Source organism: Numenius arquata, chromosome 2 (assembly GCF_964106895.1).
Source record: "Numenius arquata chromosome 2, bNumArq3.hap1.1, whole genome shotgun sequence".
Classification (NCBI taxonomy): Eukaryota; Metazoa; Chordata; class Aves; order Charadriiformes; family Scolopacidae; genus Numenius; species Numenius arquata.
Genome location: NC_133577.1, coordinates 20,713,567 through 20,732,363, shown reverse-complemented (window position 1 = coordinate 20,732,363; position 18,797 = coordinate 20,713,567). Strand labels below are relative to the sequence as shown.

At 38.3% G+C, this 18,797-nt stretch overlaps 1 protein-coding gene across 1 annotated transcript in view; it reads left to right on the top strand.

The window, feature by feature from the left end:
- WDR27 (WD repeat domain 27) overlaps positions 1–18,797 on the top strand; it is an 83,727-nt gene that overhangs the window by 37,974 nt on the left and 26,956 nt on the right. The window contains exons 21-22 of the mRNA XM_074144663.1: positions 4,239–4,336; positions 16,712–16,814. Coding sequence (XP_074000764.1) covers positions 4,239–4,336; positions 16,712–16,814 — 201 coding nt within the window. The remainder of the gene's footprint in view (positions 1–4,238; positions 4,337–16,711; positions 16,815–18,797) is intronic.

Here is an 18,797-nt window from a genome sequence, read left to right as displayed (position 1 = left end):
GTAGTAAATTGCAATGATCAGGAGATTTGTTCTTTAAATAAATAAAAAAAGAAAATCTGTTTGGAGTTCTTGTATAACACTAAGGCAGATATTTTCTGATTAAGTGTGGGAGAAACCTTTTAGCAAATTATTAAATACATAGAATGTTCTAGAGACATAGCTGAACAGCATGACATTCTGTTATTTCTGGATTTGGACAGCAGCAGCTGTAAGCAAGTATATATAATCTGCAATGTATTGACTTTGATTTTAAATTGGTTTTTTTGGTCTATTCTAGAGATTGTTTGCAAGAATTGGCAACGTGTGAAATCCATCTCAACTGGGATTGCACTTGATTAAATTTATTATATCATTTGGAATATGTTCTCTTCACAGCAGACATTGTCTGATGCATAATAGAACAATGTTCTGAATCTTCCTCCAGAACATCTTAGCAGGGAATATTGCAAATATGTGCATATGTGTATATTCATATAAAAGATTTGGCTGTACTGACAGTTATAAAGTATATCTCTTAGATGATGATGGGGTGGGACACACGTTTTAATGGCTGGCTAATTCCTGTTTCCTTTTAGAATTTTAGTATTCTAAAAGTGAAAATACATTTAGAAGGTAATAAGTATTGCTATGTCTGTGTCACTTATTAATCAAGAAGCATAGACAGGGAGTGAAAATTACATAAACTTGTCATATTACTTGTGCATGCATCTTGTGCATGTAAGTTGCTGCTAAGTCAGTGTTTCTGTAAAGATACAGATTGTCTGCATGACACTACAGAAATTTAGAATGTACTAAGGGAAATGTCCAGAAGAACATTCAAACATTTAAATATCAGCTGAATCTAAGAACTGGTTGCCTTACTCTCTTGCATTATTTTGAAAATATCTCTTTCTGGCCTATTAAATAAAATTAATGTAAAAGCCTTCTGTCTATCAAGAATGAAGATATGCTTGGTTTGCTTATCAAAATCTGCAGTAATTGCAATGAATCCAAAGTAAAATTCTTTATAGCTGCTCCTCTTGAAATCTGCCCAAAACACACTGGCTAAAATGATTGAGTTCACCTTCCCCTCATTCTCTAATGACTATAGGTGGTCAGAACCATCCTTTTATGTTTAGTAGAGTATAGCATATCCCTTGTAGCAGTGGCAGTTATCAGTGTGATGATGCCTTCACCCAGTAATGGTATGTTGAAGATGATAAACCATCCTTCTGAATCATTGCTTGCCACAGCTTATCCTTCTTTAGTAAGAATGTTTTGAATCTTCCTGACTGTAATTTGGTTGTAAAATCAGACTGTATCCTTGCCTGAGATATTCAATCTGTAGCCTCTGTACAGATCTAAGTACAGTTGATGAAAACTTGTTCCTAATTGGCAGCTTGAATTACAGAAGGTAATCTCTGTTCTTGTTAAAACTTTGTGATGATGAACGTATAGCACATATTCATACAGTGTACATATATAGAATAAGTACATGGAGTGTTTGCTATTGTAGGCAATCAAATTGCTGCAGTGGTCCTTCTTTTCAGGTGAGGTGTGAATCTGGTGGTGGTTCTGCCCATTCTTACTGACACTTCTGCCTCTTCCCTGGAGACAGGGACAGTGGCAGCAACCAGATGGGGCTTTCAGCTTGTCTTCTATTGGCTCACTTTAATCCCTTTCTCATTGACAACTTCTGTGATGACTGTACTGCCTCAAGCTTCCTGAAAGGTTGCTGCAGCTCCAGAATAACCAACCTATGGCTGAAGCCTGTTCCTCTGATCTTGTGTTACTTGGCCAGTTTACATCTCTAAACCTATTTCACCAGTTGAAGCCAGGCTATATCTCTCTATATCCACACAGGTGCTCTGTTTCTGCAGCTGTGAGTCTTCTCCACCTCCTACAAGCTCTTTCCTTTCTTCTGTTTCTGATACTTAATTCTGTCACTCTAGTACAAGCCTCTTCCCTGCCCCATACTGTCCACAACCTTGTAGATTACTGCTTTTCCCAGAGCTCCTTTTCCATGATAATGTCCCTTCTCACCTCCTTGAACCTCAGTCTCTTGCAAGGGTCCAGAGGAGACAGATGCAAGGACTGGAAGAAACTAGGTTCGGAGAGGTAATGGCCATGAGGGAGGAGATGGATTCAGGGAAGTGAAGAGAGCAGCATCAATAATGCTCACTGCTGGAAAGTTGGGATTTCTGCCTTAGTACAAAGAATGATTCTAAACATCTTTAAATTAAATGCAGTAACAGTTAGAAAGCCTTCCCATTTTAAACTCAGCTTTTAATGCAAAGGATTACTTCAGAAGTTCAATAGTATTACACCAAAGGAAAAATTATAAGAATTGCAAAGAAGCTGGGGATAAAAGAGACATTACTGTGACTCAGAGCAGAGAGAAATGTAAGAAAAAAATCTTGGCTGGTAAATCTTTAAAGACAGCAGTTGCCATATTTGCATTAAGGTTAGAAGCTGCCCTGTGTTGTTACATGTTTATAGTGAGATGAAGAATATACCTGCACATTAGCATGGCATGATGATGGACAGTATATATTGCTGTACTAAATCTTTCCTTCTTTATCTGTGTTAACTGAAGGAATAACAAAATGTCTTAATACTACCCTGTTTGAAAACCTTAGATTGCAACAGTGATTGAAAGTAATGTATGTCTATATATACATGCTGTATATATGTGTGCTAATAGATATATAAATAATTTTGCACTATACTTTTCCATCTATAGTATTTCAGTGACTTGATTTTGTTTTCTTCAAGCCTTTCTTTATATTTTACAGAACAGTATTTTGTGTTGTGAATTCTTTTTTATTTTGTCAACATCAGGGAAGGGAAATCAGCAAAAATGTAGCAAGCATCTCTCAGATGGGAGATAGATATTCTGAAACTTATAAAATGGCCATTTTAGAGCTAGACTTATAGGGCTGTGACAAATTTAAAGTATTGGATGAAGATAAACAGTTGAAGGAGAAGAGGAAGTTGGGCAAAATCATAACAGAAAGAAACTCACCCAGGGAAGAAGTTTTAGTCAGTTAACTTTTTCCTAGCCATAGTGACAAACCTGTCTGAAGGTATGTGCTTGCCTGGAAGACGTGGAGTCTTTTCTGAGACATCTATAGATAGATGCCTTTAGCGTAAGCCAGCTGTCCTGTTTGGATTATATCAATGGTGTTCATATGGAATTAGCGAATGAGATAGGGATTCTGTTGAACCGTGTCCTTCTTGAGGCTAAATTTTATGTGCAAGTTGCGATGCAAGTTAGTCTAGAGAGAAGGTGAGAAGGGATTACAGTGGTGGATGAAGAAAATGATGGGGCATAGGCAAGTGATTTGTCTGTCAGAATGAAAAAATATTTGAAGAGTGTGTCGCAATATGTTCCTTCTTGCATTCGATTATCGTAAATTGACAGACTATGAAACCAAAAAGTGATAAATAAAATTCATCTTGCATGTTGTCCCAACTAGTATATGTTTTCTTGTCTTCTACAGCAATACTCAGTAGTGAATGTGGTTTGAAGGTACAAGTATAGCTTTGTACTAGTAAAGTGTATTACTGACAAAATGTCAGGACAGGGGAGGAACAAAAGGAATACCCTTCTTACCCAAATTACTGTTAGTGTATTCTACAGTAAAGTAGTGCATGAAGTTAATGTGTGTGTGTGTCTGTAGAACTTTTTGTATTGGACTCTGTGATCATTACTGACTGAAGAAAGGGAGCGTGAATAAAAGTTTCAAAAACACAAAAAGAAAGGGTGCTCTGTAATTTTTAATTAATACTATCCTTTGGACAACTACTCTCTCTTTTACAATTACTCATTTTTTCATAGTTATACACAGCTAATGTAAGAATGTGTTGGGAAAGAACTTTGTTGGGAAATTTGTTGCACAGTGCATTTTAGTTCATCCGTTAGAGCAGCCTGTAGTAATCCTTAGTTTAGGAAGGAAACCTGCTTAAAGCAAAGTAAGTGTTTATTTTTTAAATGGGCTAAATTCTTCACTCAGAGGGTGGTCGATCACTGGAACAGACTCCCCAGAGAAGTGGTCACTGCACCAAGCCTGTCAGAGTTCAAGGAGTGTCTGGACAACACTCTTAGTCATATGGTTTAGTTTTAGGTAGTCCTGCGAAGAGCAGGGAGTTGGACTTGGTGATCCCTAAGGGTCCTTTCCAACTTGAGATATTCAATGATTCTATAAATATTTAGCACCATGAGAATAGCTTTCTGAAACTGATTTCATATTTTACAGGGGTCATCATTCAGCACTCAGCAACCTGAAGCTTACAATCTTTTCATGACCACAGCTGCCAATGATGGCATCAAACTGTGGGATTTAAGAACACTGAGGTAAGGCTGAATTAAGTACTTCGGAATAAAAAGCCATATTTTATCTTTAATCAGAATTGTCATACTTGTTGTGATATACCAGTAGAAATTTGAATGTGGAATCAGATCTACAGTCAGGCCTTTAAAAATGAAAATTAAAAGCTAATTGGTATTTACTATTTTAAGAGACCAAAAAAAAATAAAAAAATGCTGGTTCCTCAGTTGTAGTTTGTTATGTGGAAGCCATTAAATGGTCAAGATTTATCACCCATGTCTTACCTGCCTTTGTAGATCTAATTGTATATATAAAACAGTGTATTGAAATGAATGCTAATGGTATTTCCAAACCAGCATGTTATTACTGCTAAAGTAGGTAAAATTTATGATCCAGCTTTAAAAATACAAATGTAATTGTAACAACATTAGCACTACATAGATGATTTGTAATATAAATTTGCATAGTATGCTATCATAAACTCAGAATAATAATGCTACACTTTTTCTAAAAAACTTTCAGTGTTGTACTTGAGAAAGCTGTGGGACAAAGGGAGAGGGTGGTGGGGAGGGAACATTGCTCAGGAAAGGAAATACTTGGGACAATATTGTGTGTGCTAAAAAATTATGTTTAAAAGAAAAGAGGTTTAGACAGAGAGGATATTTAAGTTTTAAAGAGTAATTTCATATTTGCTTTCTATGTGTCTGTAAACATAGATTTATTGAAAGTTTTAATATAATTCTAGTACTGAATTTTCTGTTTAGGAAATGCTTAATGATCCTTTCATTTATTTTTATCTTTCTGTGGTAAGAATACATTAAACCTATAGGGGGCATATATGTTCTTGCCAAAACCATTGCTGTATTACCTGCACTGAACGTCAGAAAGTAATGAAACTAGAGACTACTAGGTTGGAATCTGTTACCTCCTTATGTTTTTCTAATAAGCTGCTCAAACTGTGTTGCTGAAGAGTAATGAAAAAGTGGAAAGCTTTTCACAGATCACTTATCTGTCTCTTTGTTTCTAGTAAGTAGAGCAGGTGAATGGTAAAATAGTTAAAGTGTAAAATCTGGGCAATCAATTAAATGAATATGTCTTGGGAAGAGTGGAATAATTTATGTATGTTCTTGCTCTGTATTTAATTTGGCAAAGTCGTTGTATTCTAGTGTCCACTAAGTTCTATTAGCCAAACTTCAAAAAAGTAATTCAAGTCCTTATTGACACATATTTTAAGGGTGATTATTAGGTATTATGTATATGTATGTGTGTGTTTGTTACACACTACACAATGATCAATGTTAGTAAATGTTGTGGAGAAGAAATAAAGAAAATATATCATTATTTTTCACTTGCTAGTAACTTTTTGGGGAAAAAAAAATATCCAATTTTTAAAAATCAAATTTTCTCACTGCTCAAACCAGAGATTGAGTCTTCTGTATTTTAAAATCTATTCTTGAGTTCTCATAAGGAAGAAATCTGTTCACTTTTTCCTAATGTGTTCACCAGGTGTTTTTCACATAAATAAATTTGAAATGGCTGAGTTTGGAAAACTCTATCTGAAGTTGGAACAAGGCCCCACTGAAGTGTTAGGTCTACTATACAGTTACACAGACTGAAAACTTTTGCTGGTTTTTTTGTTCATAGGTCTTGTCCAATCAAATCCAGTCCATTCCTTGCACTGTTGGGTGCTTACAGGAGAGATTGGTTTCTAAACAATCTTATGGTGGGCCAGTACCTTTAATCTCTTAAAGTTGTTGATTTGTAAAGTTGGTGCATCAGCCATTACTGTGTTTTGAATGGTCCCCCTGGAACGACCTCTCTTTATTTCTGCTTTGGGTTTGCCAGAATAGTGTTTGTTTAGTGAAATCTTTGTCCAGTGTTCTTGAAATATAGCAGAGGTAAGTCCACCTTCTCATTTATACTGTTTGCAGTGTTGTGGATAGTAACACTAACTGCAAGATCTCAACTTTATTGTTTGTTGATTTTATTCTAAATATTTGCCCTAGACAGTTACAGTGAAAAATATTTTGTTTTTGTTTAATCTACTTGTTACCCTTATGAGTTCTACCCACTGTTACTTTATTTAATAATACTGTAAAGTATGAAATTCTGATTAAATAGGAAAAAAACCCTCCAGCATGGTGCTCTTGAAAGCTGCAGTTGAAAGCATGGGGAATAATTTTCAGAGTAACTGCACAATTTCCCTGGGACTCTTAACTGTTTCTTTTATTCAGTTTCTTTGATGATGGTTCCTTTTTTTTATTCTTCTGACATGCATTCCTTTTCTTATAATTGACTGATGTATCATAGCAGAATGCTCAGGGGTTTTTTTGATCTTTGCTTAGAGTAGGTCTTCAGACATGTTATCCTGGCCTGCAGCTTTATAGATTTTGAATATACTGATTTTTTTTTTCTCTGAGTTCCACAAGAATTTTTCTATTCAGTCTGTATTATGAAACTACGTTTTTTTTTTTCCAGTGAAAATTCATTTAACTTATCTTTACTTTTGTTCTTGAAGTTGATGAGAGTATTTTGTCACTTTCATTTTCATCATCCTTACTAGATAAAGCTGTAAATCTGTCTGTCTCTTTCACTATTGATGATCTGGAGGCATTCCAATGTTGCTTCAGAGAATGCCAGAAAGTCTTATGGGCTCCTCTGAAGGTGGTACAAGAAAAGGCATTTTAACTTTCTGATGTTGTCAGCCAACCTCACACAGCCAGGTCATCTTGCCAATAAATGAGGGAATCTTGGACACTGCTGGACTTGGACACTGCTAGTAATTTTTGGATTTACTCAGACTCTTGCTTCATTTGCTTTGAAATGCATGGATTTCTAAAGTTTAATCTGAAGATTCTGAATATTTTTGTACTACTTCTTCTAATTTATAACTATAGCTAAGAAAAGCTCCAGACTATCTACAAAGCGGACTTATGAATAAAAAAAATCAAGAAGAATAGATCTTTCTGGAAAAAGAGCTAGTTCTGGTTACTCTTTCTCCAGCTTTGGATAATAAACTATGAGGTTTTATGAATACATGGATCACAGTAAAATAATGACCTTTGACCAACTCCCAAGACATTGTGAAAAACAACTTTAGTTTATGTTGTCTAAAAGAATGGCTACTTGGAGAACAAGTGAAAATACTTTCTTTTGGATCCAAGGTGGAAGCAGTGAACACAGGAGTTAGACTGAGGTGCAACGGGAACATGAATGAGAAGAACATCACAGTTACCAGCTTCAGGATTACCAGGAGTAGGACCTAACATTTAATGATCAGGAGGTACAAAAGGTTGATACATGCTTACATTTTTTGAAGAAGTTTAAGTGTTCTTAATGATGAAACCTTGTAGACTCTTAATCGTCTGTAAGATACAAGAAACTTTACAATTCGACCTCCTTCTGCTCTCTCTTTGTTGAATGCAATTTAGAGACACCACAACTCTTTCTGGTCAGGAATCTAGTAATAATTCACAGGCATCTTGTACCTATTGTCTCCACTGCTTAATCTTAATCTTTTGGGAAAGTCTGGGTTGGAATGACAGAAGTTGGTCAGATATTAGCTACATATATCAGAAAATTCCAATACACTAAGCCTCCTCTTCTGCCAGTCCTGCCTGTTTTTAGTGACTACATTAATGATATATTTCAGCATCCTAGTACTGTAAAACCAATGCATATAGAGTGTAGAAATTTAGGAATTAAGGGAAATTCTATTCCCTTACACAGTAAACCCATAACAATCCAAAATGGCATACTAGGCTAAATACCAGCTGCTTTAATGTTAAATTTAACATGATAGTTTTTAATTCTATTTTACTAGTCTGGATCCCTTCAATTTATCTTTTCCTCCCATTCGTAGATTAGATAATTTTATGCATTACAATATCCAGAAAAAGGAGGTTTCTTCCATTCATTATGTTAGGAGGAAACTATCAATTCAAAGTGTTGCCCTCTTCTTTGTTGAATACTTCAGCTACTCCATTCAAGCTCAAGCCTGGACATCTAGTCTTTGCCTGAACTATGTTGTTGGTGTAAGCGTCTCAAGTCCTGTTTCCAGTTTCATTTTCTGCGTGGACCCCTCTGGGCAGGAAAGCCTTGCAATTATGAATTTGCTAGATCATGAGCACAATCAACATATTCATATGCTGATCATTCAAGCTAGGTGAATAATTGAATTGATTTACTGATTCTGGAGTGCTTATCCCATAGAAATATTTTTGGTGGAGTGAAGAGCTGCTCCAATCTTCTAATAGAATCATAGAAAAGTTTGAATTGGAGGGGGCCCTAAAGATCATCGAATTCCAACCCCCCTGATCTCAGACAAGTGTCCACCAATCTGCCTTGAGGATCAGCTGGGATGAGTGCATTTGACCTGTTCAGGTAGTCACAGAATAGTGCCTGTTTGCTGGGTTATGTGTACCTCAAGTCTCCCACTCAGCCAGTGGGATGCTGCTTCTTTGAAGAGACCCTTCGGCAAAACTGCCGTGCCAGGCCCTGCCTGATGCACCATGCTCTGTTTGCCTGCTCTTTTTGTAGCACTCCTGGTTGCTAGTGCTCCCTAGGCTGCTTTTTATAGGTGTTTTCATGTTCTTTGACATAAAATAATACTCTGTATCTGCTCTTATCAGTCATTGCCTTCCCTTTGATGCATCAACAGCAGACTTCTCAATCTAAGATATGTAGTTTGGCAGAATATGAGATGAAACAAAGTACAAGTTGTCTTTGTAGCTGCAGCTTGGGTGTTTTTTGTATATTGTCGTACAATATCCATTCAGTAATTGTTTCTATCTCTAGCTGTCTAAGAAGACATAGTCTTTCTAAATTTATGAGGACCAAGGCCCTTCAGAAAGGGCAAGAAGGAGGACCAGAGAACTACAGGCTTTTCAGCCTCACCTCAATCCCTGGAAAGGTGATGGAGCAGTTAATCCTGGAAACTATTTCCAGGCACATAAATGTAAGGAATTAAATAGGAGTCGTTACTATGGATTCACCAAGCGGAAGTCATACTTGACCAATTCAATAAACATCTATGATAAAATTACTGGCTTAGTAGATGCAGGGAGAGCAGTGGATATTTCTACTGTGACTTCAGTAAGGCTTTCGAGACTGTCTCCAAAAACATCCTCATAGAGATGAAGTATGGGCTGGATGAGCAGACAGTAACGTAGATTGAAAACTGTCTGAATGGAAACCTCACAGGGTGGTTTGGTAACATGAAGTCTAGTTTGAGGCCAATAATTAGCAGTGTACCCCAGGGGTCAGTACTGGTTCTAATCCTGTTCAACATCTTCATTAACTATCTGGATGATGGGACAGAGTGTAGCAAGTTCGCTGGTGAGACAAAACCGGGAGGAGTGTCTGGTACACTGGAGGGTTGTGCTGCCATCCAGAAGGACAGCAGTCTGGAGGAATGGGCTGACAGGACCCTAATGAAATGCAACAAGGGGAAGCGTGAAGTCCCCTTGGCACCAGGTGCACCCCCCAGGCACTGCTGGGGGGAGTGACTAGCTGGAAAGCAGCTTTGCAGAAAAGATCTGGGGGTCCTGGTGGACACCAGGTTGTACTTGAGCCAGAAATGTGCCCCTGCGAAAGAGAAGACTAATGATATCCTGGGCTGCACCAGGAGGAATGTTGCCAGCAAGCGGAGGGAGGTGATGCTTCCCTTCTGTTTAGCATTGGTGAAGCCACACTGGCTCTATGTTAACAGGGAGGTTGGATAAGACGACCTCCAGGGCTGCCTTCCGACCTCAACCGTGATGTGACTGTGATTCTATGAAATTAGTATTTGCTCTTCTTTACTTGCGACAGAAATATAGAGATGAGAAACTTGTTGGGGGAACTGATGTAATGTTGAGTAAGAGAGCAGGATGGACAATAACAGTTGAAATTGGGAATTAATTTAAAAGGAAGGAATGGGACAGTTGTACTATGCTGTCAGATGTGCTCATTGTCTACTGAGAGCTGAAGAGAACAGGGAAAAGTTACTTTAGACTTTTGCCCAATTTAGAGGTCTGAGCTGCTACTATGGTAGGTATGGGGAGGTATATGTGACAACTGCTAGATTACTGTTGCAGGTAATGAGATTGGCAGGTGCAAAATGTTGGGACACCACACACTGACTAAAGCAGCACCACACTAACCCCTTTGGTGGCAGGACCAGCCTGACTCTGACTCATAGTCTGAACAGTTGAGGAATAGAAGTTCAGCTGCTCTAATGCTGTTTGCTGCTGAAATAGCCATTCCTCATCTCTTTCTGTAAAAAAAGCACTGGGTGCTTTTTGGACCGCAATGAAGGTATTTGAAGAATATTGGACTACTTGGACATATTGAATTTCTTCTGCAGAACACTCAGATGCGCGATAATGCTTTGATGCACCATCCCAGGGAAAATCAGTTTCACCCTCTTTCAGCCTCTGAAATGATTTGCCAATTGTATAAAGATAGTTTTAACATTAAGGTAAAATCTCCAACTAATAGTATGATCCTGTGCAACTAGATCGTAAGCTCCCCTGGCAACTTATTTTAGTAGAATTCCTGCAGCCACATGGAACTCATCTCATACATTTTCTAACAATTACACTTTGAAAGCCTTAGTGTCAGATATGCAGTTTGAATGAGTTGCCCTTCAATTTTCAGATACTTTTCAGTTTGCGTCTCCACTGTGAACTAACTGCTTGACATCATCCTGAGCAAGATACAAATATACACATACTCACAATTTGAATACTTATTGGTCTCTTCCAACCCCTATGATTCTGTGATTCTTCTGAATGTGAGGATCCCATGACTTGCCATCTTTTTTTTTGTCCCCTGGATCTTTGAGTCTTGTTATCTGGATTCTGAGGCAAAAAGGGATAAAGCAGTGGTTGGAGTTCCTCCAAGTTTGGGACTAGGATGCATGAAAGTATACAGGATGGGGAACATGTGGTCCCTGCTGGATGCTGTTGGTGAAAACTTGCTGAGCTCCTATGTGAAGCATTTGGTGTGTGCTTAAAATGAAACCCATGTGTACAGAATATCTAAGGTAGCTACTACTATCGAGTTATACTTGACTTTTTTAGAGCCTCAGTGGATCTGCTGGTGCTGAAGGGTCTCAGCAAATACGTGAGCACTGGGACAAAGTAACGGAATACAAGGAAAAGTGGTTAAAAAAAAAGAAAACTTCAGTTTGCAGTCAAGATTTTTTTTAATGCAGCAGGTACAATAAAATATTTGTGAGAGTATTGCCTGATTTATAAAGACATGCACCATTTTGGTATATTTCTGTTGCAAAGACAGAAAACGTTACATTTTTTTCTAATATTCTGCAAGTTGTTTGTGACATAAAATATATGTATTTTGGAATGTAGACTAAAAGCTGTACAATGGAGAACATAGGGAAAATTGGCGACATATGGAGAACATATGGAATTGGCGTCCAGTGATGAGTGGAGTTCCTCAGGGGTCGGTACTGGGACCAGTGCTGTTCAACGTCTTTGTCGGAGACATGGACAGTGGGATAGAGTGCACCCTCAGCAAGTTTGTCGACGACACCAAGCTCATTGGCGTGGTCGACACGCTGGAGGGAAGGGATGCCATCCAGAGGGACCTAGACAGGCTTGAGAGATGGGCTCATGCAAATTGCATGAAGTTCAACCAGGCCAAGTGCAGGGTCCTGCACCTGGAACATGGCAATCCCAGGCACAAATACAGGTTGGGCGGAGAATGGCTAGAGAGCCGCCCTGAGGAGAAGGACTTAGGGGTGTTGGTGGATGAGAAGCTCAACATGAGCCGGCAACGTGCACTGGCAGCCCAGAAAGCCAACCGTGTTCTGGGCTGCATCAAGAGAAGTGTGGCCAGCAGGTCTCGGGAGGCAATTCTACCCCTCTACTCTGTGCTCGTGAGACCCCACCTGGAATACTGTGTCCAGCTTTGGAGTCCTCAACACAGGAAGGACATGGACCTGTTGGAACGGGTCCAGCAGAGGGCCACGAAGATGATCAGAGGGATGGAGCACCTCCCCTATGAAGACAGGCTGAGAGAGCTGGGGTTGTTCAGCCTGGAGAAGAGAAGGCTCCGGGGGACCTCATAGCAGCCTTCCAGTATCTGAAGGGAGCCTACAGGAGAGCTGGAGAGGGACTCTTTGTCAGGAGATGTAGTGACAGGACAAGGGGTAACGGTTTTAAATTGGAAGAGGGGAGATTTAGATTAGATATTAGGAGGAAATTCTTTACTGTAAGGGTAGTGAAGCACTGGAACAGGTTGCCCAGGGAAGTTATGGATGCCCCATCCCTGGAAGTGTTTAAGGCTAGGCTGGATGAGGCTTTGAGCAACCTGGTGTAGTGGAGGTGTCCCTGCCCCATGGCAGGTGGGTTGGAGCTCGATGATCTTTGAGGTCCCTTCCAACTCTAACCATTCTATGATTCTAAAACTTGGCTGTTTGCTGTCCCATGCAATTACCAGATCTTTGTTGTGGTAACCCCTGAAAAGCTCTGACCAGAAAAGAATTCTTAAGAGGCTGGTCAGCATGCCAGCTGGCCACATAAAGCTTGCAATATCCAAAATAAGTTTGATCACCACCTGTTGCTACTTAAAAAAAAAAAAAAAACCAAAAAACAAAAAACACATCAGGAGGAAAAAAAAAAAGCCTGAAATTAGAGAACTCCTAGAATAAGATAAGTTATACACATAGTATCTATTTATTCTAGGATTTTGTATCCAATTTTTTTCATTGCTGTGATACCTGGAGCTATCTGGAGTTAACAGATTGCATAACAAAGTTTCTACTGGATTCTGTGGAAAGTTTGACTGGAAACAGTTTTTAAAATGGCTTTTTAGAGCAGGATTTTGATGGGGTGGGGAAGTAGCTATACTTGTAATAGAAAGTACATCCTGATTAAAATGGAATAGTTGAACAGGAAAACAAGTAAGAAAATAGAATCCAGGATGTTACCTATTACTGTGGCCATATTAGCACAAAGGAAAGTGGCACTGTCCTATGACTCAGCGCTCAGATAGATTGCTGTGGTATAGCAGAGAAAGGATCAGTGAAAGTCTTGGAATCCTGCTGGTTCTTATGCACCCATTTATAGGTGGAATAATTGAGTTACCAGTCACAGATTCAGAGGAGTTAAATACTTTTGAAAGGAAGTTGTTTGCAGTGATTTATTAGGAGACTCTTCTGTGAAGAAGAAACATCTCATTGAGAAAGTTAGCTTTTACAGGCTCTGAGAACTAGTCCTGATGGCCAATGCTCTACTTAAGGAAGAATGGTGACCCTGAAGGCATATTCAGGAGGGACAGAGGATATATGAATTTTGTTTGTTTTTCTCATGAGGAAATTTATTTCATGGGACACCGTTGTATCTTACAAGTATAAGATTAAAAAGAAACTTTTTCTTCAAGCATTTTTGCGAACATTGTCCCTATGTGGCAGTAAGAAAAGGCATTGAGAAGGACCATATTGTTCTGGGGACTCTGAAACTCACGGACTCTGGCAGAGACAAGAAAAAACACGATTGAGGCTGAGTTGTAGGACAGATCTACACAAAAAAAATGCTTGGTAGGAGCCTAGTTGAGGGTAAAATCTTGCGATGCCATGTCTGACCATGAAAGGGAACAGCAGACAGATGAAGAACATCATGCTTCAGTTTTATTTCTAAGTGATTTGAAAGAAAGACTTGCCCAAAGTTACAATAAAGCCTTTGCTGCTTGATCACAGAATCACATAATGATTGCAGTTGGAAGGCACCTTTGGAGGGGTCTTGTCCAACTCCCCTGCTCAAGCAGGGTCACCTGCAGCTGATTGTTCAGGCCCATGTCGAGATGACTTTTGAATATCTCTAAGGAGGGAGATTCTACAACCTCTCTGGGCAACCTGTGCCAGTGCTCAATCACCGTCAAAGAAAAAAAGTTTCTTGATGTTCAGACAGAGCCTCCTTCCTGTGTTTCAATTTTTGCCCATTGCCTCTTGTTCTGTCACTGGACACCACTGCAAAAAGCCTAGCTCTTTAAAGACTGCCTTCAGCTCACTGATGGCGGATGTCGTTGTGAGGTCACTCGCAATTATCTTCGAAAGATCATGGTGATCAGGAAAGGTGTCTGAGGACTGAAGGAAAGTAAATGTCACTTCTGTCTTCAAAAAGGGCAAGAAGGATATCCCAGGGAACTACAAACTGGTCAGCCTCACCTTGACCCCTGAGAAGGTGATGGAACAACTAATTCTGGAAACCATTTCCAGTAACTGACCACAGGTTGCCCAGTAGAGTTTTGCACCTTGGAGATACTCAAAACCCATCTGGACACGGACCTCAGCAACCTACTTTAGGTGAGCAGGGAAGTTGGACAAGATGACCTCTAGAGGTGCTTTCCAGCCTCAGTCATGCGATTCTGTGAAAGTTATGGTATGGGAAGCATGTGCTACCCTTTATGTCTTCTTTTAAGTTACCTTCCAAAAAGTAAAGTTCTTTGAAAGTGTAAATCAGATATGTATTCTGTGACTTGTCCTCCATTACCTAAACTTTGGAGCCATTTATTTTAGAACGATGCATTTGAGAGGAGACTGAAGTAGCTAGTGTTCTCCTTCACTGTCAATAGAAAGCTTGAATAGAGGCAGGTTATTCAATAGCCCAAATGTGGCCATTGGTTATTGACTATTTATACAAGAGCTATATGAAAACTGAAGTTGAAGAATATTTATGCATCTTAGGCACAGTAATTGACTGTCATTTTATAAGTTATTTCTCTTTGAATTGTAGTGTTCTCTTAAACTGTTGGGTTTTTTACAGCAGTTTTAGGGTAGAACTACCCTGTGGTGAAAGGCCTGGTTACTGTATACACAAAACGTCCATTGGTATCAGTAGTTTTGTTATACAGAAATTCAGCCAAATATATACTTTCAAAATTCAGTGTTAAGCTCTCTAAATTTATGCATTTTCATGGATTCAAAAGTGTATTTTTTATGCTGTACTAAGTAATAGCCATTGGATCTGTCACAAAGCAATGTTTTTAAGTATGCCAGTTTTACCTAGGTGAACAAAATCAACTTGGCATTCAGTGCGTTCTTACACATACATGGGTGTCTAAAACAGAGGAACATGTTATAAAAATTTATAGATTTCTTCATATGGGTTCAGTTAATCGAATTAACACAGTGTCTGTGATTTCACCAGCCAGGAAATAGTGTGTATCACAAGTGTTGGCAGGAGAAGTTACTCTTTCAAATTTATTCTGGACTTAGCATACAAAAAAAAAACCCCAAAAAACCAAAAAACAAACAAAACAAAACAAACGAAAAAACCAAACAAAACCCAAAAAAGCTGTATTATGGCGAAGTATATGAATTTGTTTTGTAAGGAGGAGGGCAGGTTGATAGCATTCATAATAAGTGAAAAAGAAGAATACATATTATTATAAGTGTTAAATGATACCTTGTGAGTATAAAAATAAAGCTCTGAAATGAGGTATACTTATGTAAATGATAATTCTGAATGAGGTTGAAACTTGTATTAAAATATCTTTTAACACTGAAGCAACTCTAAATACTACGTTTTTTCATTTTGCAGTGACTACAAAGCTATCACAGTTCTTTACAACCATGGGTTTTTTTAGATGGATATTAATCTTCATCTCATTTAAAAATTGTGATTTTTAAATGGGATGAGTGTGCTCAGCTATCAAAAACTTACTCCACAACGGACCTTGCAGTATTAACATGAGAAGTAGGAAATTAATTCCCTGTGTTAAATTTAAATGCATTTCTTCCTTTAGACTGTATTAACACAGATAGGTAAGAAGTTATCTACAGAGCTAGATTTATCAGTATGGAATGTCATTTAGATATTGCCTTTCTTGAATTTACAAGATACAATAAATTTTTGCAGGGAGTAGAAATGTAAATAGAGAACACAGATTAAATATCCTGATTTAGGTATAAGAAAAGCAATAAATAATTATTTATGCTATGATTCCACATACTGGATCTAAATTGCTTGAGGGAGTTTTCTAAAGCTTCACAGAGCAGACTGGCTTTCACAATGCCCTCCCCTTAATGCAAGGGAGTTTGTTTTCCCTGCTGATATGGTTGACTAGGGGTAGCTTAATGGTTGGCATCACAGCTCCTCATTTCTAAACACTGGTAAGGTTTCTATCTTTGTAAAATAAACGAGGCCACAGCATGGGTTTGGGTATTGTCCTGGGGTAGTTTTGCATGTTCATTTTATTTTTAGTTGTTCATATTCTCTAATGTCTTTCAATTTTGCCAAATCCTACTGCAGAGTAATTTAAAATTTAATTTGTGGATTTCCTTAGTAAGTTTGTCGACTAAGAAATACAGATGAGACTTCAGCAGGATTTTGTGAAAATGGCAGCAAAAGACCTAGTTCTTAGCTGTTGTTAATAAGACTGAAATTTCTCTGAAGGTGCGAACGTCGTTTTGAAGGGCACAGTAGCCACTGCTATCCATGTGGAATTGCGGTGTCTCCTTGTGGACGGTTTATAGCCAGTGGATCAGATGACAAATGTGTAAGTAATGTTTTTTCTTATTTTCCTTGTGAACTATAGGAGCTACTCATATTGTACTCAAAGTAATCTTTTTCTGCGTGTTTCTAGGATTCAGCTTAATGTGCAAAACTGAGGTCTGTCATACTTTCATGTAATTTATTTATATGTAGCAATTACGTATGATTCCTGATTTGTACGTTCATTTTGCCTGAAAAATCCTTGAACAACCGAATCTTAGTGCTCAAAGTCATTCTGAAAGGCTCGTTTCTAAAAGTTTCATAGTGCTTGACTCTGAATTGTCACATGCCATCAAAGACAAGCATAGTATCTGCTGTAGCACAACTTTATGTAGTGTGTATGTATCTGAGCACTAGGAACTATGTAGCAACTACATATTAACTTACTTAAGCTCCTCAATACAGGGTGATGAATCTTTCATTACTGGTTTCTTATGAACCAGTCAGCAGAATGCAAAATGAAAAGTGATTCAACAGTAATTAGAATTTTTCATAATTTATAATGTAACTTTGATGGTGTGTGTTTCCTCCCCAGACGTACTCTCTTCTCATTCAATGTCAACTATATTTAAATTATTACACTTAGCAAAGAATCCTGAGTGAAAGTGTATTACTACCCTTTTGAGTATGCACCTTATTTTAACTTAGAAGTCCTGCACTGTCGGCACAATGTTTTTCTTGGTGTTGTCTAAGAGATAGATAATTGCTAGCTTGCAGAATAGGCCTTTGAAGCTGGGCTGGGGTTGGGTGCACTGTAAACACATCCTTTCCAAACAGCTGGGTAGGAAAGTTGTTGAACTTTCTTCTAGGTCTTTCTAGGTGACTCATCAGGACTATGACACAGGGTTTCTGGTCAACTTCAAATTCAGAACAGGAGGAATTTACTTCTGTGGCTAGTTTTGAAATACTGGCTCCAATCGTGTGAAGGTTAGAGATTTTATTGGCAGATTGCTGGAGGTTTGGCAATAGCTAATGTGTTCTTGACATTTCCACGATAAAATATAATTTTCAAGTTTCTGGTAATTTGCATTTCAAAATGTAGTTTGCAATACAAAAGAAAGGCTTTTTGCTTTGTCTGTGAAACAAAATGCATGTAATACCGAGCGCAGCTCATGATGCATATGATATAAATATATTTAGTTGGGATTAATAATTCAGGTTGATTTTGAATAGTATAAAAAGAGGTGCAGTCACAAGACCTTTTGTGCTTTCTTTTGCATTAAGGCTATCGGTTAAAATTACTGCTGATACAAATAGAGAAAGGAATAGAGCATGACTTTGCCTCTACTCCAAATTCTTGGCACATCATAGGAAGCTGAATAGCTGGAATGCATCCTGCTCCAGTTGGCATGTGGTCCCTGGTGGGCACAGTGCCAGTCAATATGTTTTAGTGTGGCTCCTGGGTTGGAATTTTGCATAATTTACATCGTATGTCTCTAGAGAACTTTCATTGTTCTTGTTGTTGTCCCCTCAGGAGAACTGAGTCAAGTTTCAGACTCTTGCTACAACTGTACTGTTAGGACAAAATGCAGTTTGGGGGCATTTTTAGGAGGCTTCTTTTTTAAATGTTGAGACTGGATATACTTTTGTGTTTCTTTTTGACAAAGAAAATTGAACATGGCACTGAAAAGGCCATGCATATTGTTAAACTAATAACATCCTGACAGATGGACCGATGTGCAACTGGAACAGTTCTAAGAGTATCAAAAAGCCACATATTTTTGCAGATTGTATTCTATGAGTGAATGTCCATTGGAATTCAAAAAGCTGCATAAAAATTCAGCAGTGTAAATACGAAGTGTTACCTTGAAATAGCGCATTCTGGAAATAAGTTATGTAACTTTTCACTGACCTTCAACTGTATATTCAATCAACTTGGAGTTTAATTTATCAAGTGTAATGCTTGCACCTTGTGGTTAACAGATATAATTGATTTTTAAAGCCAAAAGAGGCATAATTGGAATCTAGTTGAGAAACATTAACCTTA